At 36.6% G+C, this 25,011-nt stretch overlaps 2 protein-coding genes across 4 annotated transcripts; both read right to left on the reverse strand.

The window, feature by feature from the left end:
- Nucleotides 1–1,728: 1,728 nt before the first annotated feature.
- LOC137710469 (pantothenate kinase 2) lies at nt 1,729–10,188 on the reverse strand. Of its 3 annotated transcripts, none has more exons than XM_088695457.1 (23): nt 9,900–10,188; nt 9,086–9,451; nt 8,363–8,575; nt 8,146–8,204; nt 7,925–8,041; nt 7,238–7,357; nt 7,060–7,154; nt 6,863–6,956; nt 6,579–6,710; nt 6,347–6,459; nt 6,026–6,218; nt 5,026–5,234; nt 4,622–4,666; nt 4,452–4,500; nt 4,223–4,305; nt 3,891–4,007; nt 3,590–3,653; nt 3,169–3,315; nt 2,910–3,068; nt 2,744–2,827; nt 2,464–2,658; nt 2,260–2,331; nt 1,729–2,104 (listed from the first exon to the last, which is right to left on the reverse strand). In XM_088695457.1, the coding sequence occupies exons 2-23, from the start codon at nt 9,381–9,383 to the stop codon at nt 2,015–2,017; spliced, it is 2,748 nt and encodes a 915-aa protein (XP_088551583.1). In that variant the 5' UTR covers nt 9,384–9,451; nt 9,900–10,188; the 3' UTR covers nt 1,729–2,014. The 3 variants fall into 3 exon arrangements, with proteins under 3 accessions (XP_088551583.1, XP_068305597.2, XP_068305598.2); XM_068449496.2 differs by having other exon boundaries at nt 9,808–9,944; XM_068449497.2 differs by lacking the exon at nt 9,900–10,188 and adding an exon at nt 9,549–9,832.
- A 1,086-nt stretch (nt 10,189–11,274) lies between these two features.
- Nucleotides 11,275–13,358, reverse strand: LOC137710374 (iron-sulfur cluster assembly protein 1). Its single transcript, XM_068449332.2, has 3 exons — nt 12,945–13,358; nt 12,043–12,097; nt 11,275–11,650 (listed from the first exon to the last, which is right to left on the reverse strand). Exons 1-3 carry the CDS (start codon nt 13,249–13,251, stop codon nt 11,491–11,493), a joined length of 522 nt encoding a protein of 173 aa, XP_068305433.2. The 5' UTR covers nt 13,252–13,358; the 3' UTR covers nt 11,275–11,490.
- Nucleotides 13,359–25,011: the final 11,653 nt, after the last annotated feature.

Genomic DNA, 25,011 nt, shown 5'->3' on the forward strand with positions numbered 1-25,011 from the left:
TAATGGCTAATTATTATAATTGGTCAATCTTGTAGTTTGCTTAACTTTGATAAAAATACAATAGAATATTCTAAAGAATTCAAAGTATAATTTCCAATCCAACTCGTTAAACGGAAGATAGTTGAGTAGCTCGTAAATTTGATTAGAAAATGATAAGAGTATGATCGGAGTATCAACTTGCTAGCCAAAAATATTTTGGTAATTATCTTAATTATTGGTCTCATGACACTATCATACTTTATCTTTTTAAATTGACAATGTCATACCTCATTTTTAGAATTTGGTCCAATGTTATATCTTTCGTTAGCTTGGCGTGAATTTCTCAGTTAAATGCTGACATGGTTTAATCCGAAGCACACTTTCTATTAAAAATTTAATAAAATATTATAAAAAAAACTAAAAAAAATCATTTAATATTTTTTAAATATTAAAATAATAATGAAAAGTTAAAAAAAAAAAAAAAAAAAACCTCAGTTCATTTCCTTCCTCCATTCTCTCTCTTCTCTCCCATCTTCATCATCTTCCCCCTTCCTGCAAAGAAGAAGAAAAAAAAATTGTCTTCTTCCCCCCTCCCCACCCCCCCCCCCCCCAACCCTGTCTTCTCCCTGCACCTAACCTCGCATCCACCCTCGCACCGGCCCTCCGCACCCAACCTCGCACCCACCCTCTTCCCTCCACACCCAGTCCCCCCATTTTCTCCGTGCCCAAGTTCTCCACCCGTGAAATCACCCTGGCGAAGGTTTCCCGATTCCACCTCAACGGAATCTGGGTTTTTTTTTTTTTTTTTTTGGGTTGCAGGTAGTGGGTGCGGAGGGTTTAGGGAAGACGGGAGAGGGGAAGAAAGGAAGGGGGGTCGGGGAAGATGAAGATTTTTTTTTTATTTTTTATTTTTGGGTTGCTGGTTGGGCTCAGGTGGGGGAGAAGATGGGGTTGGGGGTGGGTGGGGAGTGGGGAAGACAAATTGAGGATGGGTGAGGGAGAAAGACAAATTGGTTTTTTTTTCTTTTCTTTTTCTGGGTTGCAGGAAGGGGAAAGAAGATGAAGATGGGGGAGAAGAGAAAGAAAAGGGGGGGGGGGAAGGGACGAACTAAGGGTTTTTTTTTTTAACTTTTTTTTAATTATTTTAATATTTAAAAAATATTAAATGATTTTTTTTAGTTTTTAATAATATTTTGTTAAATTTTTAATAGAAAGTGGGTCTCAGATCAAGTCATGTCAGCATTTAACTGAGAAATTCACACCTAGGTGACGGAAGATATAACATAAGATCAAATTCTAAAGATGAGGTATGACATTGTCAATTTTAAAAGATGAGGTATGATAGTGTTATAAGACTTATAGTTAAGGTAATTTTTTGTCACTTACCTAAAATATTTTATAGCAATTTAAATTGAAAAACATGCAGATCCCATAAAAAGTAGAATATGTTCATACATTGTAAACCAGGACCGCATATTTTTATCTTTTTTTGGTCAAACAATAAACATGATTTTACTTTAATCAGAAAAAAATTCAAGATAGTGACTGTTACAAAGCGTAGATAAAAACTAGTTGCTTGCAATATATGACCTTTGGCGACAATTTTAATTATTTTTAGGAAAACTATAAAAAAAAACTTGAAAATTTTGAATTTTAATGAGAACAAAATAAAAGGTAAAATGAATAGTATTAATATTGATTTTTTAATATAAAAATGTGATTTTTGTTAAAATGAACAGTACTGGAAGCTTTTCGGTAAAGTTCCTTATTTTTCCTCTTATTTTAACTTTGTCGACGACGTTATTTTGATTCGATTTTGAATACACAAGCGAAAGCCGCATCCTTTCGGATGGCGATGAACAAATACGTAACATACAAAGAAGAGAACCATTAACCCCGCCACGAAATTGGGGTCCTTGTAAGTCAGCATAAAATCATAAGCTTTATTCGTTTTTGTATCGAGCAGTTGTCTCCTGAGATCGAGACCTCTCATGGCTTACAATCGGACGCTACGAGAAGCTGTGAACTGGAGCTTTTAACTTACTGGTTCGTATCTGCAAACGCAGTCGTATATGTCACCTTTGATCAGTTTTTGGGCCAACCTTTGGTTCTTCACCATTGCAAGCTGCAAAAGAAGTCGGTTCTTATTATTGCTGTGTAAAAGAAAACCTTAGAATCCTATGGCAGGTTGGATCAAAGTTCACTTGGTTCTCTGTCTTACTGGGAATACCAGCTAATGGAAACATCACACCAAAGTAAGAGAACCATTGAAATCCTCACCTTTAAAGCGTCGCATTTAAACTTCGCATTAAAGTTGGTATGAAGAGCTCTGCCCATCCCTTCCAAGATAACCTGCACGGATAGTGTTAAGTCAATAGAATGAATTGAAGAGTTTTTCTACGTCATTCGTTTTTTGTCTTCGGGTGTTTATTATGTTATTAGTAATGCTTGACAATGGTTTTAGAGTTTGAATGAGCATCATACCAAATCGGCCTCTTTTGCAGCAGCGGCTAGCTCAGAGCTAACTTGCCGTAAGTCTATGCAAGGACTGCCGCAACCATTCTCAACAACCATCAAGGGAACCGAAGATGAATTTCCTTTAGAGCCATCTAGAGTGCTAACCATTGCATCCACAAGCAAGCCTCCCGCTTCAGCAGCTCTGCGAAGAATGTCACAATGCTGTTGACTAGAAGAATCAGTTTCTTTTTCCCTCGTCGTTTTTATATATACTATACAACGAAAGACATCGTGCTTATGGACTAACCTTGGCAGCTTCGGCAACAATTTCAGGAAGCTCCATTGCAGTCACATCATTTAGAGCTGGAAGGGAGTTGGCAACCAAAACAACCTGCAAAATCAATCTTATTATGGCGTTTTCATTGAATAACTTAATTAGATACGGATTGAGCCTTGGGCAGCAATAAACTTACTTCTGTTCCCCGTCGGAGAAGTTCCCGTGCTAAGGGTAGCATTCCTAGAATAACGTCAGCACCCGAGTTATCCACAAATAGCAAAGCTCTTTTATGTGGACGAGGTTTTTTATCTCCAGATCCTAACATTCTCTCTTTGAAAACATCAAAGTCGTCCACCTGCATAAATATTAAAAGCTCTTTTACATATGAATAGCCAATTGGCAATTAATTTAAAACAATTGGAAGGACATGGGAACTTGGATTTGAATCCACTTACGCGCCAAGGTCTTTGCATCTTATTGCGGCTCATTCTATAAATTTCAATAATCGTTCCTTTGTGATAGAGATCCACGCAAGCACGGGATCCCCAGTCGAAAATGTTCGCAGCAAGAACACCTTCAATAAGGGTAAGCAGTCTTGCTTCCTGTAAATTAAGAAGGTTTCAAATGATCAGAACACCGGTTCAAAAGTGTCAGATGGAATGGCTCAACTGTACAGGAAGGAACCAATTGTACCATCCAAAAATGTAGCCAGGTGCCCACAAGAAGTTATATTTACCACAGTTTAACCAACATAGAGTAGGCTTCCATACTCTTTAAACTTTTGCAACGACAGTGAAAGATGAATCGGATAAATATCAACAGATACCATAATGGCGTATGGTAACAACCATATTCAACGAAGAATGGGAATAGTACCTCACTCATACCATCGAGCTCCATAAGCAGATCAGCTAAAACAGCAAGTGATGCCTCATTTTCCCTGTTACATTCATAAAGCAGGAGAGGGTTAGAATCACCATGAGTGAAGTAAATTAACAATGACTTTCATTAGGCAAGACTTTCTTTTACACTACCTAAAGGCACCCGTAAATTGGTTTATGAGGTAGAACCCTCAGAGTTATTGTCATACTCTCATCCACATCACTTGCGAAAGAGTATACGTGCTAGAACTTGATCGAAATCATCTTATCAGCTTTATGAAATAAAGTGAAATTACCTTTGTTTTATACTTCTATACGCATCAACAAATTGGAACTCCCTCAAGCATTCTTCTCTCAGTTCCAATAGATTGGCCAACCCTAACTTTCCATATGCAGCAGGCTCCTCCATCAACCTATACGGCCAGTTGGAAGTTGTTAAATAGAATAAGTACATATCAAATTTAATGGATCTGTAAGAACTTATATTTATAAGAAAACAGGTTTCAGACGGGACACGTGATAGCATTGCAAACTTGCATGCACGGAACTGGGAGTCTCAAACCTTATGACTGATCAAAATGTTATATACAACAAATATGAATTGTAATTTCTCAGAGAGCATAGTTACCGTGCCAAGTGAGCAGAAAAGGCACGAGCAAAAGCATCACCCCTTCTTTTAGCATCATCCGTCCCACCTTCACTTGCCACTGCCTACCATGTTTCACACCGACCTCTCAAAGTCATAAATCAATAATAAAACAAACTGGAAATGCACAACCTGGTTGCCTATAAAGCTTCAGACAGGGAAAGATGATATAGTTATATGAACAGATGCTCTGACTAATGCTAATGTTTACCTTATCAACAAGGTCTGGTAGATGCTCTGACAGCACAGTGAACCAGTACCTATAGCATGAACGACACCCCAAATTACACACAGCAAACTAATATCGACATCATTACTAACGTTGTGCAGATGAATTCTATGGATTTCTAAACAAACAGGAAAGTAACAGCATGTACTCACTCTAACTCTCCGTGATCTGAGAGATCGATAGTGTTGGGTTCATACCTGTAACATCAGAAAAAGGAAGGAAACAAGTATTTAGTGTAAAAGGCATGAAAGATTAAGAAAAAATCAATATAGTGTAAAAGCGCCAATAATTAAGATCCTAGTACAAGATGTGACTCTTGACAGCACAAACATATTAAGGTCTCACTCGTATCACTGTAAACGATACCAATACACTGAGTGAAACTGCTGAAGTTCCGTAAAAGCACAAGCTTTGTGAGGATATTCCGACATATGGGAAGGGTGTGTTGGAACTTGGAACCTCCACTCTATTAGAGAGGTTCAGTTACCAACTAATCTAAGCCCCAGCTACAATTTTAGGAGAGTAATGATCAACAACAATCTGTAAGTTAACTTACGTTTTTGGGTCTGCCAATAATGGAAAGACTTCCAAAGTGGGTACCAGATGGAGAACCCCAACGTTTAAAGCACTTGCATCAGAACGCAGAGTACCTCCTTTGGATGAAGGAACTTCAAAGCCTCCAAGTCCAGTAGTTCCAGGTGGAGCCATTGGTACTGGAGCAGTAATCTCAGTCCCTTTGCGAACAAACTTTTCCATCCATGAAATCTGCATTCAAGGTTTCCGACTCATAAGTACTAAGATTTATTAGTCATACTTGAAAAGGCAATATAGTATCTGTCCAAATTCCATTAAGAACCATAACAATAAGACTATAGTCCTTTCCCTTTTTTCATAAGAAACCCAAATTTTATTAGTAAAGAAACTGATACAAGTAACGTGAACAAGAACATCATCAAATCCCGGATAACAACATGAAGAAAAGACTTAAAGTACGATAAAATCAAAGCTAATCTCATTCCAGAATGATATATAGGAGCATTCATGGTGAGACCAGTCAGAAACAATGGCTTGTAGTTGTACATACTGAAAAGTCGATCACAATGTAAACCGCAGCTGATTGCCCAACCTTTCCTATTCCTATATTCCAAATTCAGGCAGCTCTTATGGAAATTCATCAACCTGTTGCCTCTGAGGCAAGTTGGCCTTTAGAAAGAACATATGCGCCTGTATAGTTGCTCCAAGAATCTAATTTTCAAAGATGCCTGAGTTATTTATTTGGAATAGTATCAAAAGATGTGATTCTGGAGCATCATTGTAGTGGAGTCACTTTTCCACTCCCAGAAAAAAAAAAGCTGAGATACGTTGCGGGACATTCTGAATTCTGATTATAAATGATTTGACATTACTTGCTTTTTTTTTTTTTCAGGCTGATATATTTAAAGCTGGATTAATGCCTTCCTGAAACTAAACAAAAGAAAACCATACAACCCAGATCCATTATTATCTGAGGGTCAGCAGCTTGAGGTCAGGTCTTTTCAGCTCTGATAACACTTTACCTTCTCGTTCAAATCCCCAAGTGGTGGACCATGAATCTTTCCTCCAGTATATGGTGCGCCCATAGGAAATCTTTCAACTAAATGATGGACCATCAAGTCATCGAGACCATGCTTTTCATAGCTCATAAATGCACCTAAAGCTCCCAGAAAACCTTCATGTCTCAAGAACATTGCTTGTGCCTCTCCTTTTGACCTAAAAAACACACACATCCAATATTTTCAAACTTTAAGATAAAGCAGTAAACAAATTATACTCAACATCAAAGACAAGGAAGAAGAGGATTTAACGTCTAAATCTTGATAAGTAAGTTGTATGTGTACCAGAACTGAACCGCAAAGGAGATAGTGTCCATGGTATAAGCATGACCCCTTATGAAAAAACCTCCAAAAAATATTCGCTTCAGACCAAACCGTAGTGCATTTAGATAAGCTATCTGCACCAAACAGTCCAATCAGATCACCAAAATCAGCACATCTTTAGATATCACGTATTCGAATAAGGCACAACATAAATTGTGTAACAATAACATAATCTTGTAAGCGAAAAAAACACCTGGCCAATATTATAAGAAATCATTCGTAAGAGAGACAAGGATATATCTTCAGGACTGTAGTCTTCAAGCTCCTTTTTTTCTGAAATAGCCTTCCCAAAACTAGAGGCGATGGTTGACGCAGAGAGTCCGATCTATAACATGTTTTATGATTAGGGATGCTTAGTCACTCTACTAGATTAAGGAAATTTGCATAATTCATGATAATCAATATTAAAATTTCTGGACTAATTTACAGCTCCAGACTTCAGAGTAGTGTTCTCCACAGAATAGACAATCTGCATACCTTTGAGTAGTCCATACCACCATAAATGTCCCCAACAAGCATGTCTATAGTCCTATTATCTCCCCGTTGACTCAGCTCTAACAACTCGTCAAAACTGATATGGGGAATGAATTAGTCAAAGACCTGGACAAACTTTCTAGAACGAGATGAGATGAAAAATAGAAAGCAACAAAACATTAATCCGAAGAACAAAATACCTTTTGCACTTTGTTAACAGTTTCCCCAAGCCCCAATAAGTACCACCACCAACATTTGTTCCACTTATCCGCTGAAATTTTCCGTCTCCATCAACCTAGAGCAACATAGGTTAATTGATGATAAATAGACTCAACAAGTCTCCAGAATTAATAACAAGAAAACATAAGAAAGAGTTACCTTAATCATACTAACACCAGACCCAATGTTAACTAGAAGATACGGGAATAATTCATTCTGGTCAATCTGCACAAACTCTTTCTGACCCTCCTTGTGTGTGAAAGCTTCATGACGAATTGCCTACTAGAAATGAAGGTAGAACATAATTACCTCTCAGAGAAGTAAGATTATGATGGAGGAAAGAAAGCAAAATTGTACTATAAGATAATATGAGTACTTGATGATGTCCCTGTATGGTACCCACACAATTTATCAGCAAGCCATGAATGAACAATATCGTGATAATTCCAAATCATCGTGCTTTTTTTTTTTTTTTCCAGACGGTAATTCATTCAACGCTTAAACGATAGAACTCCCATTTACAAGGAGGAGAGATGAGCATATGAGAACACCAAATAAACACTGGATGCCAGATTTCTCGAATAAAAAACCTCTAATATGACAAATGAAGCGAAACAAAAAGCCAAAAGTTAAAGTTTGTTTTTCTTGGTAACATATGAACTTAACTCAAATTTACTGATAAAGGCAAAGTCAACATCCAGGAGCAGAGAATTAGAAGTTTTTAATGTTCTTACTGGAAACTAATGGACAAACAAGAAGTTCATGTCATTTTTCAAACGACAAACACAACAAAAGGAGCAAAAAGTACTAATCCATAAGAAAATGTTATTTTGTATCAACATCCACCTTGAGTAGAAAATTTGCTCCAGCCACCAGACAATTCATTTCGTCTTCTTTGTCAAGACTAACCCCAAGCCGTTCTTTGAAGAGGTCCGCAAACTTGTATGCCCCACCACCTGTGGCCTTCAGGCAAGAATTCACTCATTGATGTTAGTATGATCCCTAAAAATACACAGAAATAATGGAATTCCAAAATACAAAACAAGATCAATAAACCATTATATTACCTTAATTACAGAACTTTCATTGGTTGGGGCATCAGGATTCCAGATACGAGCATCCATTCCTATCCACAATTAGTCTTTCTTAGAACACAGGTATATGTTTTTGCTAAAAACTTGAAGGATTCAAGCACAAATATCATATAAGTTCGAGAAATCTACTATGCTTGGCTATTGAATAAAACGACTGCAGCAAGAGAAAATAACAGCCAGAAGAATATACCACCACGGTGAAGCTGCTTAGAATAGATGAAGTCTAAGCACTCGTTAATCTTGTTCGTCTCAAACTTCACAAAATGAAGCCTCCCACCAAGAATAGGATAGCTTCTCCTACTACCATTTGATATTCCCAATCTCTCCTTCAAAGTTTTCTTCCTTTTATCATCAATTGATTGGCCTTCATGTCTTGAGAAATACACCAACTTGATGAGAGATCCTGCCATTAAACCATTAAACCGCTTAAAACACCGATTTTTATAAACAAACTAAAACAGTTTCCTCGAACTCAAAATTTTGCAGGCGATCTCACACAGTCAGGTACTGATCACAAATTCACAACTAAACTTAAAACACCACAAATTATAGCACCAACGACCACAATTAAGCCATTCTCACTGGATATAGCAATGCATGCATAATTTCCCTTTCTCTTCACCAAATCAAACATTTTTTTATACATGTGATATTGGGGGAGGGGGAAATCAAACTCGGGACCTCCATGCACGGGTGAGCGCACTTAACCAACTGAACTACAAGCCTCTTGCTCCACTAAATCAAACTTCTACCTTCCTTAAAAAAGATGATCACTTTAATCTATAAAGGTAAGCAGAGAACAACAGAAAACACAATCCCATACAGTGAAAGCTAACAAAACAGAAAATTTAGAATCCAAAAACCACAAGACCTTTCAAAAACAAGTGATTGAAGTGAAGTATAAAAATTATACCTCCAATGTCCAAAGCCAAGTGAGACAGGTCATCAGATTGATTAGGCAGAAGAATTGTAGGGTCCCTCTCTTCAAAATTCCCTTGAATGGCAGCTTTGCTGAGGTCCAACTGAGGCCGGGAACCCGACCGGTGAATCGAACTTCCGGTGGCCGGAGCCATATCTCTCTCAACCTCTCCTTCTGTTCTAATCACCACATGGGACTCTAAAGTATAACTAATTTTGTCAGCTTCTTGTTCTCCCTCTCTCTCTTTTATATCGTTAGTTCCAAGAACTGGGTCCTCTCTTAAACCAGCCATTAATCCAAATATCAACCCTTCCCAACCTCTCAACTGTTTCCCCTTGGCCTATGTGTGCCCACTTTGACCTAAACAAACAATCAATTAATTAAAAATTGATTAAAATAGTAGAATAAATGGATTAAATTTACAAACTTTGAAGAAATTGGAATTAAAGTTGCTGACTTTGATGAAAATTGGGCTGAAATTAATTGAAATTGTCAAGCTTTTAAATGTATCTTGACCACCAAAGACAGAATTTACATCAAATGATAAGAAAAAACAAGCAAATTATGTAATTAAACAGAAGAAAAAAAATAGAAAGAAATGGACCCAGAAGATTAAAAAAAAACAACAATGGTAAATTAAAAAGTTGGGGTTAGGTGAGGAAGTGGGAGGGAGGTGGTTGAACTGGAATGTCAACAAAAACAAATCAAATGGGAACCTTTAAAGTGTGAGACTTTGGATCCGAGAGGAGTGAAGGCAGCAGCACAGTAATACGAGGATTTAGGAGACAGATTGCAAAAAGATTGGTACCTTTCGTTAAGGAGATTTGGGGCAGTCAGCACTCAGCAGTTGTTGTGTCTCGGGCTTGGTTTGTCCTCCGGTGGCAGGCTGGGTGGTGTACACGTACTCGCTTAGGGAGCGCGTGATAAATACGCTGATTTCGTGCTGTGGCGCCCGTGAAGAAATACCATGTAGATTTCGTCGTCCCACTCTCCTTCTCCACGCATGTATTGCACGCGCCTAAAAGTAAAAAAAAAAATATTAAACTGTGGCACGTCAGCTGGAAAAGGATCCCAAATCCTTTTCGATTGAAGAAGATGAGGAAAAAAAAAAGAGGATCGTTGGCGGTTTTGAGAAGACGAGAGTGAGGGATTTGGATTATATTTATAAGGGTCTGATTGAACTTAACCCTAGAGATCGTTCATTGCGAGTGCTTAGGAATTTTGCGATTACGACTGTTCATCGTATATTATGCAATCATTTTTCGTTAGATATTATTTATATTTAATTTTAAATTTTAAATTTTGAAATGATTTCTGACTACACAATATACGATAAACGATCACGATCACGAAATCTCATCCTCAGGAAAATGATCTGGCTAGAACCCTTTTTCGGCTCACAGATATTTTACACATTTATAAATGAATATTTTGGTTCATTTCAATATTTAAAACACTCAAACTTGACTCCAACAAAAAAACATAACATCAACGTACACGGTATATTAGTATTTTTGTATTTAGGAGCTCAGATGGAAAAATTGTCTAGTTCCAAAAGGATCATTGGTTATATAAAATATTGGAGGAAACTAAAAAATTATAATTTTGTGGGTCATGTTTTGAATTGTGAACTAAGTGCGATAATTTACATTTATCATGTTATCAATTACCTTCTTTTATCTCTAGTTACGTTTTCACTCATTTTCATTCTTTGAAAACCTTCAGTCAATTTGCTTCTATCATGTTCAATTTGTTTGGTGAAACGAGGTTTTTTCTACGCAAATTGAGGTCAAAATAAAGATGTCAATCTTTTTTTTATCAACTTTATGCTACCATATTGCTAACAAGTATTATACCCAAGGCATAAATCCATTTTATTTTGGTAGTTGATTTCAGAAGTTAAACTATGTTACTTTATTTTGTGATTTGGTAGAATTTTTTGGTTGCAAGGTTCTTAGTATGTACTCAAACATTTTGCTATGAAATAGGGTACCTAACACTCACAATTATTTTACTACATCGTCATAAATGAATATTTTGTGTCATTTCGATATTTATAAATAAAATAAAATCAACCCGGATACAGGACAAAACGTAAAATCAAAATAGGGTGCAAAGTTGCAATTTTGTATTTAGAAAAAAGGTTTAAACTAAAAGGAGTTTGAACATGTTAAGGATCCACATGAACACATAAAAACCATCTTTCATATGTACCCAAAAAGCTTGTTTGTTCATACAGCTGCAATTCCACGAGAAAAGAAGAACACAAATAGAAAAAATACGGATCGACGGACGCTAGTCTCATCCAGTACAACCGTATTATTAAAACATCTGGTAAACATCGGACAGGTAGAAAACCGGCCACTCTAATTTTTCATCATCATTTCACATGAGAAAAATCAAGCATTGGCAGCCTTCCCCACAGGAGATACCTCTGTACTGCCACTTGATTTGGTTCGCTTGCCTTGATAGTCTTTAACAGCTGCCTTGATGGCATCCTCTGCGAGCATGCTGCAGTGAAGCTTAACCGGAGGTAGGGAAAGATGTTTTGCAATCTCTCTGCAACGACATTCAAAAGAACCAATCAAAGCAATGAGCAAAAATGTAATGAAGAAAATCACACATAGTATCAAAGCTTCCAGCAGAACAAACTCTTTGAGCAACAGCAAACCAGTGCTCAAACATGATAACATGAATATCGATTAGTTGGCGGAAGGACACCATGGTAAGTCTCATGCATAATAATATTAACTAAATGCCGAGAATACAACAGCAGAAGTCACAGGTTCATACAACGCCAACAAGTTAATATCGAAAGAACAAAACTAGCATCAAGCAAACCAAAAATACACTCAATTAAATATCCAAGACCATTATGTTAACGACAATATCAGCAAGAAATATGAACAAAAGAAATTTGACAAATATATAAGAGGAAGAGCAGAACTCACGTGTTCTTAATAGTCAGGACTTCCTCCATTTGTTTCCCCTTCACCCATTCCGTAGCTGAAAGAAGATACAAACCCAGCATTAGACAAATTAAATCAAAGCTATCAGTCCAGAAAGAATCATATTAGCCAATTTAAGACCAAAAACTAAGCAAGGTAAGATTCATAAGCCATGAAACAGTAACAATTATTCATCTTAAACCTATATAAATGTTACAATTCCTAATTTATTAGCTTTAAATGTTACAATTCCTAATTTATGAGCTTCAAGGAAAGCAGCAACACAACCAATTTGTTTCAATGGGCCAAAATTTCCCGTTACCCCAAATTGTACATGCAGTTGATTGATTACTGAAACAGCAAAACGGCTCCGAGACAATTATACAAAAAGCGACCTCAAGCCAACAAGGCTCCCAGCTCTGCGAGAGTGAGGGAAAGTCTATCGTACGCAGTCTTACCCTTGCTTTGCAAAGAGGCTGTTTCCATTACTCAAACCTTTGACCTTTCAGTCACAAAAGAGCAACCTTTCATTTGCGCCAAGACTCTCCCTCCCCAGATGATTACACAAATAAACAAATTAATCATTGTCTCTATGAATTGGAATGAAATACGAAACGTTGGGAAAAGGTATGGATTCAATCTTTAATTGGCAACCCAACAGAACAAGTTATAAGCTCAAAATTACACATTCTTAAGCATACCTCAAATTAATCCAACAAATCACCAAAGAATTCAATCAATAAACACTACAGTCCATATAGCATGCTTCGAATTCCGATTGCTATTAAAAAAAAAATTCATTCTTGTCTGCCCCAAAATTTTCTAGGCAACCAAACAATAAATAACATACACAAATATCTGAATATCTATATTTATATATACACACAGATATAAACGTGACTAACCGACAGAAGAAGAAGCAATGGCCGATCCACACCCAAAGGTCTTGAAGCAGGCATCAACAATCTTTCCCGTGCTGTCATCGACCTTAATCTGGAGCTTCATCACGTCGCCACAGGCTGGCGCGCCGACGAGCCCCGTGCCGACCGTCGGATCATTCTTATCGAACGATCCGACGTTGCGGGGGTTGTCGTAGTGGTCCACCACCCTCTCGTGGTACATACGTGGCAGGCCCAGGACCGCTGGCGACTGAGCCTCCGGTGACCCCAGACGGCCGCCTTGGAGAAGCCTCTTCGCCGCAAGTCTCAACATTTTTGCTCGGCGGTTGCAAAATTTTCAGGTGAAATATTCGATTTTTGTGAACGAAGACGGAGAGATATTGGGACAACTACGAAATTAGGGATTTGCGGTTTTGGATAGCGGTATTTCCCGGATTTCTTGATGAGCTTGTGGACAGGTGGACAGGTGGACGGTGGAGATTTCACTCGGGTTTTCATGAGTCCATTTGGGCCTGTTTGGACCTTGGTCCAATTATAAACGGGCCCGGGCTTTTTATATTACCATTGGAAAATGAGTGCTTTTGTGTACAGTCGAAAGTGTGTTTTTTGGACACCCAAAGTTTTGGAAGAAAATTAAGAGAAAATGACCCAAAAACCCATTTAAATATTTCAGAATAAAACAAAAAGAAATTTATATTATTTTTTTGTAAATAATGAAATTAAGATTGAAAAATAAAAAAAGGAAGTGAGGTCGCTGTCGATCTCCACTGTTAAATCTCTATGCACAGGGAGAAGGCAAAAAAATGAAACTTTTATAATACCCAAATTGCCTTTCTCTCGTTAAGATTTCTAAAAATAAAAAATAAAAGAAATTCACGGTAAGACTGTGAGTATTATGTTCATTATGTTTTAAAATATATTTAAAAAAATTAATATAAAAAATAAAGTAAAATAATAAAAAAATAGTCAATTGACACGTGCGGCAAGAGGCTAGTATTTTAGAATAGCAAAGTTTGTTTTTCTGTTAGTTTTAAATTCCATTTTAGTAGCTATTAAGTTTCATTTTTAATGAAATAAGGCATAATTTATTAAGGGCTCGATTTTGGTATTTTGCAAAGATAGTTGGGTGTCCAAAGACCACTTCTGGGTGTAAAAAGAACAACTTTTGAAAAAATGGCTTCAGGTTAAAGATGACAAAGAAGTAGGTCGGGTCGGGAAATGCAAATGCCATAAGCATCCACATTCTATTTGTATTGATTTTTTTTCTTTAAAGTAATACAAAATAATTCATAATTAGCATTACATTAAATACTAAAGAATAATCCCCCCCCCCCAAAAAAAAAAAAAAACTAAAGAATACTACTAATTTTGAACAACGAAGAAACAAAATTCTAAATTGAAAAATGTGTAAAACTATATATTTTTAATACTTTAAAGTGTTAAACAGGTATACAAGACAATTTTAAGATTGAGAGTTTTATTATCATATTCGTTTCATCGAGTTTAAAAGGTGCAAATCTCCATGGTTATCCATATCCAAGACAATTTTTGACATCTTTAACCCACGCATTTAAAGTCTATTCACTGTAACTTGAACCAATTTTTTTTAATAAATGAGACGTGTTGGACCATCCCACGTAATCAACCTCAAGCTTAGCTTCCAATTCGAGTAACCTATAATTGTAATTATCTTTTTAATCTGAAATTTTTGTTTATGAAGGTATGTTATTGGTATTATCATATACAAGCGAGAAAGATGTAGTTAGCTAGATAGATGAGTTCCACAAGGAACCTAATAACCATTGACCTAACTTCTCCTCCATCTTGTTCTTAATGTTCATTGTGCTGGTTTCAAACACTATTGCAACTGCATATAATTGGTGTAAGCTCGGGGACCTCCATTCCACCAACTCACTCCAAAAAACTTAAACAAAAGACATCCTCCAACCACTTGCCTTCTTGGTATATATGTCCAAATCGGTTGGCTGTTTTATTATCTACCCCATGATGCTGTTTTGAGCAAATGAGTTGGTCAATAATTCTTGTTAATCGCGCACTCAAGAAATTTGCACACCTTGGTTCCTTCCAATTAAAGAGTTATTCATTCGTATCTGTAAATTGTTAACCTATATATTAAAGTGAATGTTAGCGAGAAATGATTTGCATACACTCAACTTTTTTTTTGTACACGTATTGTCGTGTCTTTAAAACTCAATTATTGTCATTTCAACTTTGATTCCATTCTTGTTATCTCTCTATTTTCTGTTGTTTATTATTTAATATTCGATTCTATAGTGATTTGACTTTACTCTAAGCTGTTAGCATTTTTGGATTTAACTTTAATCATAATATCGTTGAATAACAACTTATTGTTATTGATTACGTAAATAATAGAAAAAATGTATATGAAAAAAAAAATCCTTATTGTTTACATTTCTGTCAACAAAATCATTTTTAATTCGTAGGGAAAATGTTTAAAATGTGGTCCTAATCCAGAAAAAAAAAAAAAAAAAAAAACTTTGGAGAAACTGGCACTTTATGACATGTTTCATTGCTCATCAAAAGAATAATTAATCTAAAATTTATATTTTAAATTATCGTTTCACCTTAAGATGGATTTCCAATTGCAACTAATATTTCCGGGTTGAAAAAACAAACCCAACCCATACCATACTTCTTTCTCTATCACTCTCAGTCTCACCTTAATTATTTCATAAATTTAGAATCCCTACTTATCTCATGGGGGGCCAATATTAGGGCATTACCTAATATATTGAAAGTGAAGCATAAACAATCAACGTTCCTAATTTTAGGTGCACCCTGAAAAGTGTTTTGCCCAAGAAAATGTTACTTTCACAGTGACATAATTTTGTTCTTCTTCTTTGTGTGACAATTAAAAAAATGAAAAAACTAAGTTGCTAGCTACTATAAATTAAATCCAACTAATCACACGGCCAAATATCCGCCTTTCCCTTTTTCCCTCTTGCGGCGACAAATGCAAGGATAACATATTTTAAGAACATTTAGCTAATAAAAAAACATCACTAACTGAGATCTTTCTGTTGGGTGCCAAATTAACAACTAATTAACTCAGAATATAGAATATTGGGAGGGCCATGCGGTTGTGTCGGATAAAGACACGAAGTCGACATATGTAATCTGAACTTAACCCCCAAAATAATCTAACTATTTACTGAAAAGAATTAAAACAAAAAAAAAAAGGTACCCAATTTGGAAGGGTGTTTGTACGATTGTGGATATGTAACCCAAATTGGCAAATTCCACATCAGAAAATGCAGTGTCCAATAGCAACAAGGCACGCATATGTATGAACGCGTGAATGAAATAGGAAAAGGTCAGTTGGCCAAATATGTTAATTATACATACTTACATAAATATACAGATCCTTTAACGAGATGAATCTCTATTTTTCTGAAAAAATGGAGAGCACCCTCTTGGTCATTAGATTGGTTTTAATAAAATTGTGTGGTTTAGATTAAATATCTTGTAAAATCTTTTTTATCCCTTTTTTTCCTTTACTTTTTTTTTTCTTTTCCCTATTTCTTTTTTCTTTTCTGATCCACTCCTCTTCCTTGTGACACAGATGCACATGCATTTCCCACGAATAGAGCTTCGCGCTCAACCAAATCACAAACCATCACGTCTAACCTTTAAGATTTCAAGTATAGGTCTCCTCCTCGTTCACTATTTTAGGTGTATAATTTGGATATTGGGTTGAACAATTGGGGTTTATATTTTTCGAATTCTAAACACAAAAACCTATTTCCATTTTGATTCGGGATGGTTCCGGTCTCGAATGGGTCCATAAATTTGGTGGTTTTCTTTCGGGTTTTAGGGTAAAAACCTTTTGAGTTCTAATTCAAATTGGATACAAATTTGAATGAGTCCATAAATTTGGTGGTTTTCTTTCGGGTTTTAAGGTAAAAACCTTTTGACTTCTAATTCAAATTTGCTTACAGATTTGAATGTGTTAGTGGAGTAGTTGAATAATTTGACTTTTATTCTTCTTTTCAAGTTTTGTTGATGCTTTTTATTATTCTTTTTGGTGTGGATGTTTAATTGTGCTAATGTTCATATTCAAGTTATGGAAGCTAATGAGATGGCTATTGAAGTTACAAAAATTGACAAAATGCCTATTCGAGTTATGGAAGCTAATGAAATGCTAGTTCCCATGGAAAATCAATCAAAAAGTGTAGCTGACATTTGTTTTTTCTATCCTCAGGTAACAGATGAGTTCAAGCCTACCATAGGTCACAAAGTGCTAGTTCCCATGGAAAATCAGTCAGAAATTGTAGCTGACATTTGTTTTTTCTATCCTCAGGTAACAGATGAGTTCAAGCCTATCATAGGTCACAAAGTGCTTGAATTTTACAACAACTATGCAAGGGAGGTTGGGTTTAGTGTCCAGATGCATTAAAGTAAGAAAAATAAGGATGGTGAGATCACATAAAAGGAGTTTGTGTGACACAAAGAGGAAAGTAATACAAAAAAATGGATTGGTGACGAACACAAGTGTCATGGATTAACCAAAGAGGGTTGTAAAGCAAGATTGATAGTTGTGAGATCTAAACTTGGTGGGCATGTAGTCACCATATTTGACGAGGGTCATAATCATCCAATGGCATCGCCACGAAGATGCCACTTGCTAAAGTCTCATTGCAAAGTTACCAAGTGCCATAAAATATTAGATGATTAGTTAGACATGGTAAACATACCTCCACACAAACAATTTGATATTCTTAGATTACAGGTAGGTGGAATTGAAAATATTGGTTGTACATAAGAAGATTTATATAACTATCGAATAAAAGTGTGAAACTAGGTGAAAGGGCATGATGGAAAAATGCTGCATGATCATTTTGTGCTAGAGCAAGAAAGAAATTCTGAATTCACATTCAAAATTCAAGTAGATGAAGAACACAAGATAACTCAATGTTTTTGGGCAGATGCAAGTTCTAGGCAAGCATACAAGTTTTATGGTGATGTGGTCATTTTTGACATTACATACAACACCAATATCTACAGGATGTTAATCTCATATTTTTGTTCTTGATTTACATGATGTTAATGGGGTTCCTCTATTTTGTACAAGTTTATTCTATGAATTTGGAGGAGTTGGGCATGAACTTGAAGGAATTCAAGTATTTTGTATGACTTTATTTAGAAATTTATATTTCAATGACAAAGAACAATAGCATACCAACTTTGGAGGCAACCTTTTTGATTTCATGAATATCAATCCAATTCTTTTACAATGCTTCTCATATATAGTGAGAAACAATACCAATTTACAAAAATCGATAAATAAAGACTTGATGACACACCCCGATCGAGATCAGGGCATGCTGGCCGTCACGTGGAAGTGACGTAACCATGTGCACAGTGCGGAAGCTAATAAAATAATAATATAAATAGTACGAATAAATAAAAACTAGCTTTACACAAAGTAATATCGAACGAGTGCAAGCGTAAGTGTGAACACTAAGTTCAGAGCATGAAAGCCTAATGCAGTCCGGAAGAAAACGACATAACAAAAGCACACCCGAAGGTGGTCCTACACTGGTGATCGTCTGTCAGATATGCCGGGGAAATCCTCAGGGAAACCACCAAACGTGCTAGCCAACTAGAACCTGGAGGGGCGCAAAACAAAAAGCATGAGTGGGCAAAAACAAAGCTTTTCAAAACCATTTCATAAATAAGTTCTAACCCTTCGCCGTAAAACCTGTATACTTCCCAGGAAAATAATATACATATATATAAATCATGCTCGGAGAATATGCTATGCCAAAACCTCGAAGTAAATGCAAGTGCTCAGGTAATATCACATCAATGTCATATAATTTGTCAGCCGGAGTCACCTAACTATACCTACACACGAGTCGGAACCACCTAAAGTGGTATATACGACAAGCCTGGGTGTAATATAAGTACGCTCAAGTGCTACGATCACGTGAAGGCTGGGTGAATAATCGCGGGTCACCTACGGTCGGAACCACCTAAAGCGGTATGTACGACAGGACTGTGCACCTAACTTGGATCCAAGATGAGCGTGTGGTGCGGGAGGTGAACATCACGTGAAGGACTGTGCCCAACTCTGGGCGGGAGCACTAACACCGGAGGTGCAGGTTATAAGCTCTCTATGCATCTCAAATCACTACTAAACATAAACATAAATCATAACTTACCTGGCACTTACCTGTGCGTCCACAGCACCAACACACACACATATATATATATATATATATATGCAACTAATAATGCGTAAATAAATGGCAAACAATAAGCATGGCATATAAACGAATAAACGTTTCAAATCAATTTTTGGGAAAAACATAAGTATATAGGTATATACGGAAAACCAAAAGCCCACTCACTGGTATGTGGAAGGGTCGTAACCCCCTTGCCTCGAGTGACCACGCTCGTCCTCGGGATAGGTATCACCTATATGCGAAACAACTATAAAAACGTTAATTTTAAAGTACATAACCAACCTTATGAAATAACTTCTCATACAATGCTAAAATGGGGTGTATGAATACACCAACGTGATCTACTCAACCTCAGGAACATCCCCATATTTTTAGAAAAAAATTTCACCGTCGCACGCACTGGCCACGCGCAAGCACGTGCTTGGCACGAAGGGTCCATAAATTTGGTGGTTTTCTTCCGGGTTTTAAGGTAAAAACCTTTTGATTTCTAATTCAAATTTGCTTACAGATTTGAATGGACTTAATTAATAGAGTATGAACTTGGGACCTTATAACCTTTTGGGTTTTGATTTTGCAAGGAAACCCATCGATCGGCAAGGACTTGCTATTGAGGCTGCCATTTTCATTACTAATTAAATTGTTTGCATTTGCTTTTACTTATTAAATTGACTGTGTATATGCCATTTATTGCCAATCATGCCATTTGCATTACTCGTTTGAACATTCGCTTTCCATTGAGGCTACCATTTGCTTTTGGGTATATTTCTTAAACATAGTTGATCCTTTGGTGTTCTTCCACCAGAAAATTCTTTATCAAACAACTCGAATGATTTTACTTGTCACATTTTTTTTGCAGGAGCCCTTCAAGTATTTACTATGAATATGGACTATCCATGGATAACCACTTGTTGCTTGATCAAGTAGGAGCCGTTCAGGTGTGACAGCCCGTTCCGATAATTTTTAAAACGTACGCGTGAAAAGACGATTTTGCCCCTAGTGTGAATTTTTACGTTGTGTGGTTGTTTTGAGCTTGGTGTGGCTGGTTTTGCACCACACATTCCCTTCACCCTTTCCCTGTCCTGCACCTGTCCCGTGCCATTTCCCTTCCCATTTTCCCCTCCATTTGTACGGACATACCTAGAAACCACCCAAATCTTCACAGATCGAAGAAACAAAGTACATATTCATGCTCGTGAGGTCCGTAGAAGTGCAACCATACCCATTTCAGGTAAGAATACCTTCGTTTTCACGTCGAACTCGAGATACCCGATTTTTGGCACTGTTCATGCACACGTAAATTCTTGTGTTTTTGGGAATTTCAAGCTTGTAGGAAGCTTGGGGTGGTTCGTTTGAAGGTTTTGGACGTCGGGATCGTGAGCTTCGAGGTTGGCCGGAGTTGGTGGTGTTTTCCCTGCGAGATTTCGTGGATTTTAGCACTTGAAAGTGGTATGATTTTGTTCCTCTCGTTGTAAGCTTCATTTTGGTACCAATTTTGTGAAATTTGGTTGAAAAACGAAGAAGATATGACGATTTGAAAATTTTCCCGATTTTCCGGCGCCGGAGCCTCGCCAGAGAAGACGACGGAATATTCTGTCAGTTTGGACTGAATATTCCTAACGCCGTTGACGGAATCCGTTAAAGTTAACGAAATATTCCTGACGGCGTTAACTGACGCCGTCATTTGTAACCAACTTGAATTAGAACTCAAAAGGTTTATACCCTAAAACCTGAAAGAAAACCACCAAATTTATGGACCCATTCAAAACGGAACCATCCCGAATTAGAATGGAAATAGGTTTTTGCATTTAGAATTCGAAAAATATAAACCCCAATTGTTCAACCTAATATCCAAATTAATCACCCAAAATAATGAATGAGGAGGAGACCTATACCTGAAATCTCAAAGGTTAGACGTGATAGCCTGTGATTTGGCTGAGGGCGAAGCTCTGTTCGTGGGAGATGCTTGTGCATCTGTGTCGCAAGGAAGAGGAGAGAACCAGAAAAGAAAAAGGAAATAGGTAAAAGAAAAAAAAGAAAAAGAAAAGGATAAAAAAGATTTTATGAGCTATATAATCTCAACCGCACAATTTCATTAAAACCAATCCAACGGTCAAGAGGAGTATCCCCATTTTTTTTAGAAAAATGGGGATCCCTCTTGTTAAAGGATCCGCATACATATGTATGTGTGTGTGTGTGTGTGTGTGTGTATATGTGTATGTATGTATGTAAAGGGACACCATAAAATGCTCCAACTTATCCTGTTTATAATTTAGAAAAATATATCATATTTGTTGGATGATGTAGTCACATAACTATGAAGTTGCGTATGTTTAGAATATGAGTAATGTTACGTAGACAATTACGTCATATGGTTTTTAATTAGGTGAGATATTATTAGTAAAAACTAAACACATTAATCAACACGTAAGTAATATTTCAATGTCAATAACTATGTCATATGATTTCAATGTCAACAACTACGTCACATGATTTACAAAATATGGTTTAACAAATGGTTTCTCAGCATTATCTTTAATATGTGTGTCCGCGCGTATGTATGTACAGCGTATGGGGGGTCTTGAATCCATTTCCCCATAAAATTATGTTACACCAATCGCGAACATGATTATTGTACTCGAAACACGGGTGGTTCATCATCTATCATTATTTTATAAGTGGAGGAAATTTATTTTTTAAGTTATTAAATTTTTAAATCAAATATTTCACCATTTGTATAATGACATTTAATGTACTATTTCGTATTCCAGACACACTAAAAAATCTCTCCTCTTCATAGGTGTAAAGTAAAGCATGCATGCATGGTTAATCTGCTCTATTGATTTCGTAAGGCGGCACAAAGCATCTTCTAAGATAGGAACTACTGAGGTGTAGGTCAATTTTATTCGGGAAAAAATTACGCGGAATCAAAATCAAAATATCTTGATTTGGGTTGTCAATTTTGTCATATATTCTGCTCCATTTTTTAACTTCAACATCTTTGCTTCATGTCTTTCTATGTGCATAAGGTATCGTATCCCATCGAATCGGAATATTTACGTAAAGTTATCTAGTCCAACTCCGACTCCATTCATGATCAATGATCAACAAACAATATAAATTATTCCAATATACTATCAAAATCCCACTAAATCGATCAACAAACTTAGGTTTTATAGTTATAAAATGATTCATGAGATTAACGTAAACTCCTCACATTTGTCACTGACATGAAAATCGGTAGAAATGTTCTACGAATTTGTCTACCGTGAATTGTTTTAGTCTTTCTATGAAAAATATGTCAATATTTTCGTTAAGTGGAGATGTTGATTTGACAAAAACACCCTTAAAAAAAGTGGCCACGTGATCGTTCACGTGACAATTTAAGGAGGATACGGACAACTTTTAGATGAAATGATCAGAATGATTTGCAGTGAATAAACTCAAAGATTACTTCGATTGATTTTCATTGAAGAGACCAAAGTAAAGAGCCATTTCGCTAAAAAGTCAGAAACATATATATATATATGCCATTTATGCAAAGGGATCCCTATTTTTTTTTTAAAATGAGGATTACTTGTGGGGCTCACTTCACATCGAATTTCAACGATCCGAACTGTCTATTTTGTAAGTCTCGATTCATTGATCCTACAATCCAAAACCATTTGCTTATTTAATTATCAATATCAAATTTCGTTGTTTCTTATATAACAAAGTATTCGTTTATTTCTTTGAACCTAATTAGATGTCTTAAATATATCCAATTTGGCTAATATTTTGCATGGATGATCTATGAGGTACAACTTGAAAAATAGACTGTTCAACTTGTTAAAGTTCGATGTGGTGTGGACCCCACAATTAATCCTTATTTTTATAAAAAAATGATGATCCATTCTCTTAAGGGCTTCCTCTCTCTCTCTCTCTCTCTCTATATATATATATATATATATATATATGTGTGTGTGTGTGTGTGTGTGTGATGACCAATACTAATAACTGTAGTTAAAACATATAAATATAGACTTCGTTTGGATGTACTTTTAAAATGACTGAAAACATTTTTAGTGAAAATCTTTTTGGAAACAATCTTTAATAAAAATGCTAATAAATCCTGAAAAAGCACTTAGGGGGCGTTTGTTTGACCGGATTAAGAGAGACTGGACTAGACTAGATTGTAGTCCCTTGTTTGGTCTGGACAAGGATTAGGTTTAATGGGACTAAAGGGGACTCGCCCCGACTGAACGTTTCGCTAAACGTTCTTAAGGAGACCCCTCAATTTCAAGCGGACTGCTAGTCCCGTTCTCTCCCCCGCTGCTGATCCCCCGTCGTCTCCCTTCTCCTTCGCCCTTTCCCTTCTGATCCGCACCTTTGCCCACTCCCTTGGGCCTTCACTATGCCACCCAAAAGCCTAAACCCAGACCTCAAACAAAACTGAAAAACAATCCATTGATTCCCTTCCTTTCTTCTTCGTTCAATTCACTCTCTTTCTCAACAAAATCGTCATGGTTGCAACCACCAGACCACTACCAGACAACCATCACCAGAAGCTCGCCGTCGATCTCTGCATTCGCGCGCAACCCAGACTCAAGTCGGGACCGAAAGCGTACCAAATGCTCAAGCACCTGCAAATCCCCACATAAATTCAAAACAAAAAGGCAAAATCACCAGAGAATCCTGAGATTTTTCAAGAAAATCAGGAGGCACTGCGTGGAGAGCTCCGATGAATCCTCCATGCGAATCTTCTGCATAAGGAAAAGAGGGAGAGGTTAGGGATAAAGTGGACGAAGGGAAAAAAAGGAGAGGGGATGGAGAGAGTTGCCGGAAGAAAATAGGGAGAAGTTGCAGAGAGATGAAGAATATTTTGGAAAAATGGAGAAACGGAATAAAAAGAAGGAGATGAGAGGGAGAATGGTGGAGGAAAAGATGAATAGGGTAGAGAGAGATAATTTTAGGAATAAATAAATAAAAAGATTTTGGCCCTTACAGAAGAATATATGATTCTAGAAACAAATAAAATGATAAATTATAATAAAATATTAATAAATATAGATAAAATAATATAATATTTGAGTTAGATAATTATCCAACTTCTTAGTCCGACACTGCACCAAACGCTTCACTAAACTAGTCCAGCTTAATCTAGTCTAAGCCAGTCCAGCTTAATCCCTGAAGCTAATCTAGTCCGAGACAGTCCGGTGCAACAAACGCACCCTTAAAGTGCTTCCGGAAGAAGCACATAAGTGGTGCTTTTTGTAGAAAACATTTAAAGTGCTTTTGGAACCCAATAATATTTTCTCGGGTAAAGTACAAAAAACTACCTTAACTATTTGGGTCATAACAGTTTCATACCTCATTTTTTAAAATTGACAATGTCATTCCGCATCTTACAAATTTGTGACAATGTCATACCTCTGTCAATTTTTCTGTTAGTTTTTTTGTTAAGTGCTGACATGGCTTGATTCAAGACCTACTTTCTATTAAAAATTATTAAAAATTAAAAAACTATTATTTAATATTTTTTAAATATTAAAATAATAATAAAAAGTAGATTTAAACAAAAAAAAAAAAAAAAAAACCTCATTTCGTCCCTCCCCTCCCCCTCCTCCCTCCTCTCTCCTCTCCCCATCTTCATCTTCTTCCCCCACCTGCAAATCCCAACCAAAAAAAAAAAAAAAAAAAAAAAAGAATCCAATTTGTCTTCCCCCACACCCACACTCAATTTCCCCCACACCCACACCCACACTCTTCTCCATCCTGCAACCTAGAAAAAATAAATAAATAAAAAAACCCAGATCCCGTCGGGCGGGATCTTGAGTGCGCAGAGAAGGTGGAGGATGGGTACGGAA

Source organism: Pyrus communis, chromosome 6 (genome assembly GCF_041283825.1).
Source record: "Pyrus communis isolate YQ-2024b chromosome 6, ASM4128382v1, whole genome shotgun sequence".
In the NCBI taxonomy this organism is placed as follows: domain Eukaryota; kingdom Viridiplantae; phylum Streptophyta; class Magnoliopsida; order Rosales; family Rosaceae; genus Pyrus; species Pyrus communis.

What these genes read in the sequence shown, in the direction of transcription:
- LOC137710469 (XM_088695457.1), bottom strand. Translation starts at nt 9,383, where the DNA reads ATGGCTGGTTTAAGAGAGGACCCAGTTCTTGGAACTAACGATATAAAA. An exon ending in TTTCTTATAATATTGGCCAG is followed by an intron (nt 6,460 to 6,578) that starts GTGTTTTTTTCG and finishes TGTTTGGTGCAG; the next exon opens with ATAGCTTATCTAAATGCACT. An exon ending in TTGGGGATTTGAACGAGAAG is followed by an intron (nt 5,235 to 6,025) that starts GTAAAGTGTTAT and finishes CCTTGAATGCAG; the next exon opens with ATTTCATGGATGGAAAAGTT.
- LOC137710374 (XM_068449332.2), bottom strand. Translation starts at nt 13,251, where the DNA reads ATGTTGAGACTTGCGGCGAAGAGGCTTCTCCAAGGCGGCCGTCTGGGG. An exon ending in CATTGCTTCTTCTTCTGTCG is followed by an intron (nt 12,098 to 12,944) that starts GTTAGTCACGTT and finishes ATCTTCTTTCAG; the next exon opens with CTACGGAATGGGTGAAGGGG. An exon ending in GTCCTGACTATTAAGAACAC is followed by an intron (nt 11,651 to 12,042) that starts GTGAGTTCTGCT and finishes ATGTCGTTGCAG; the next exon opens with AGAGATTGCAAAACATCTTT.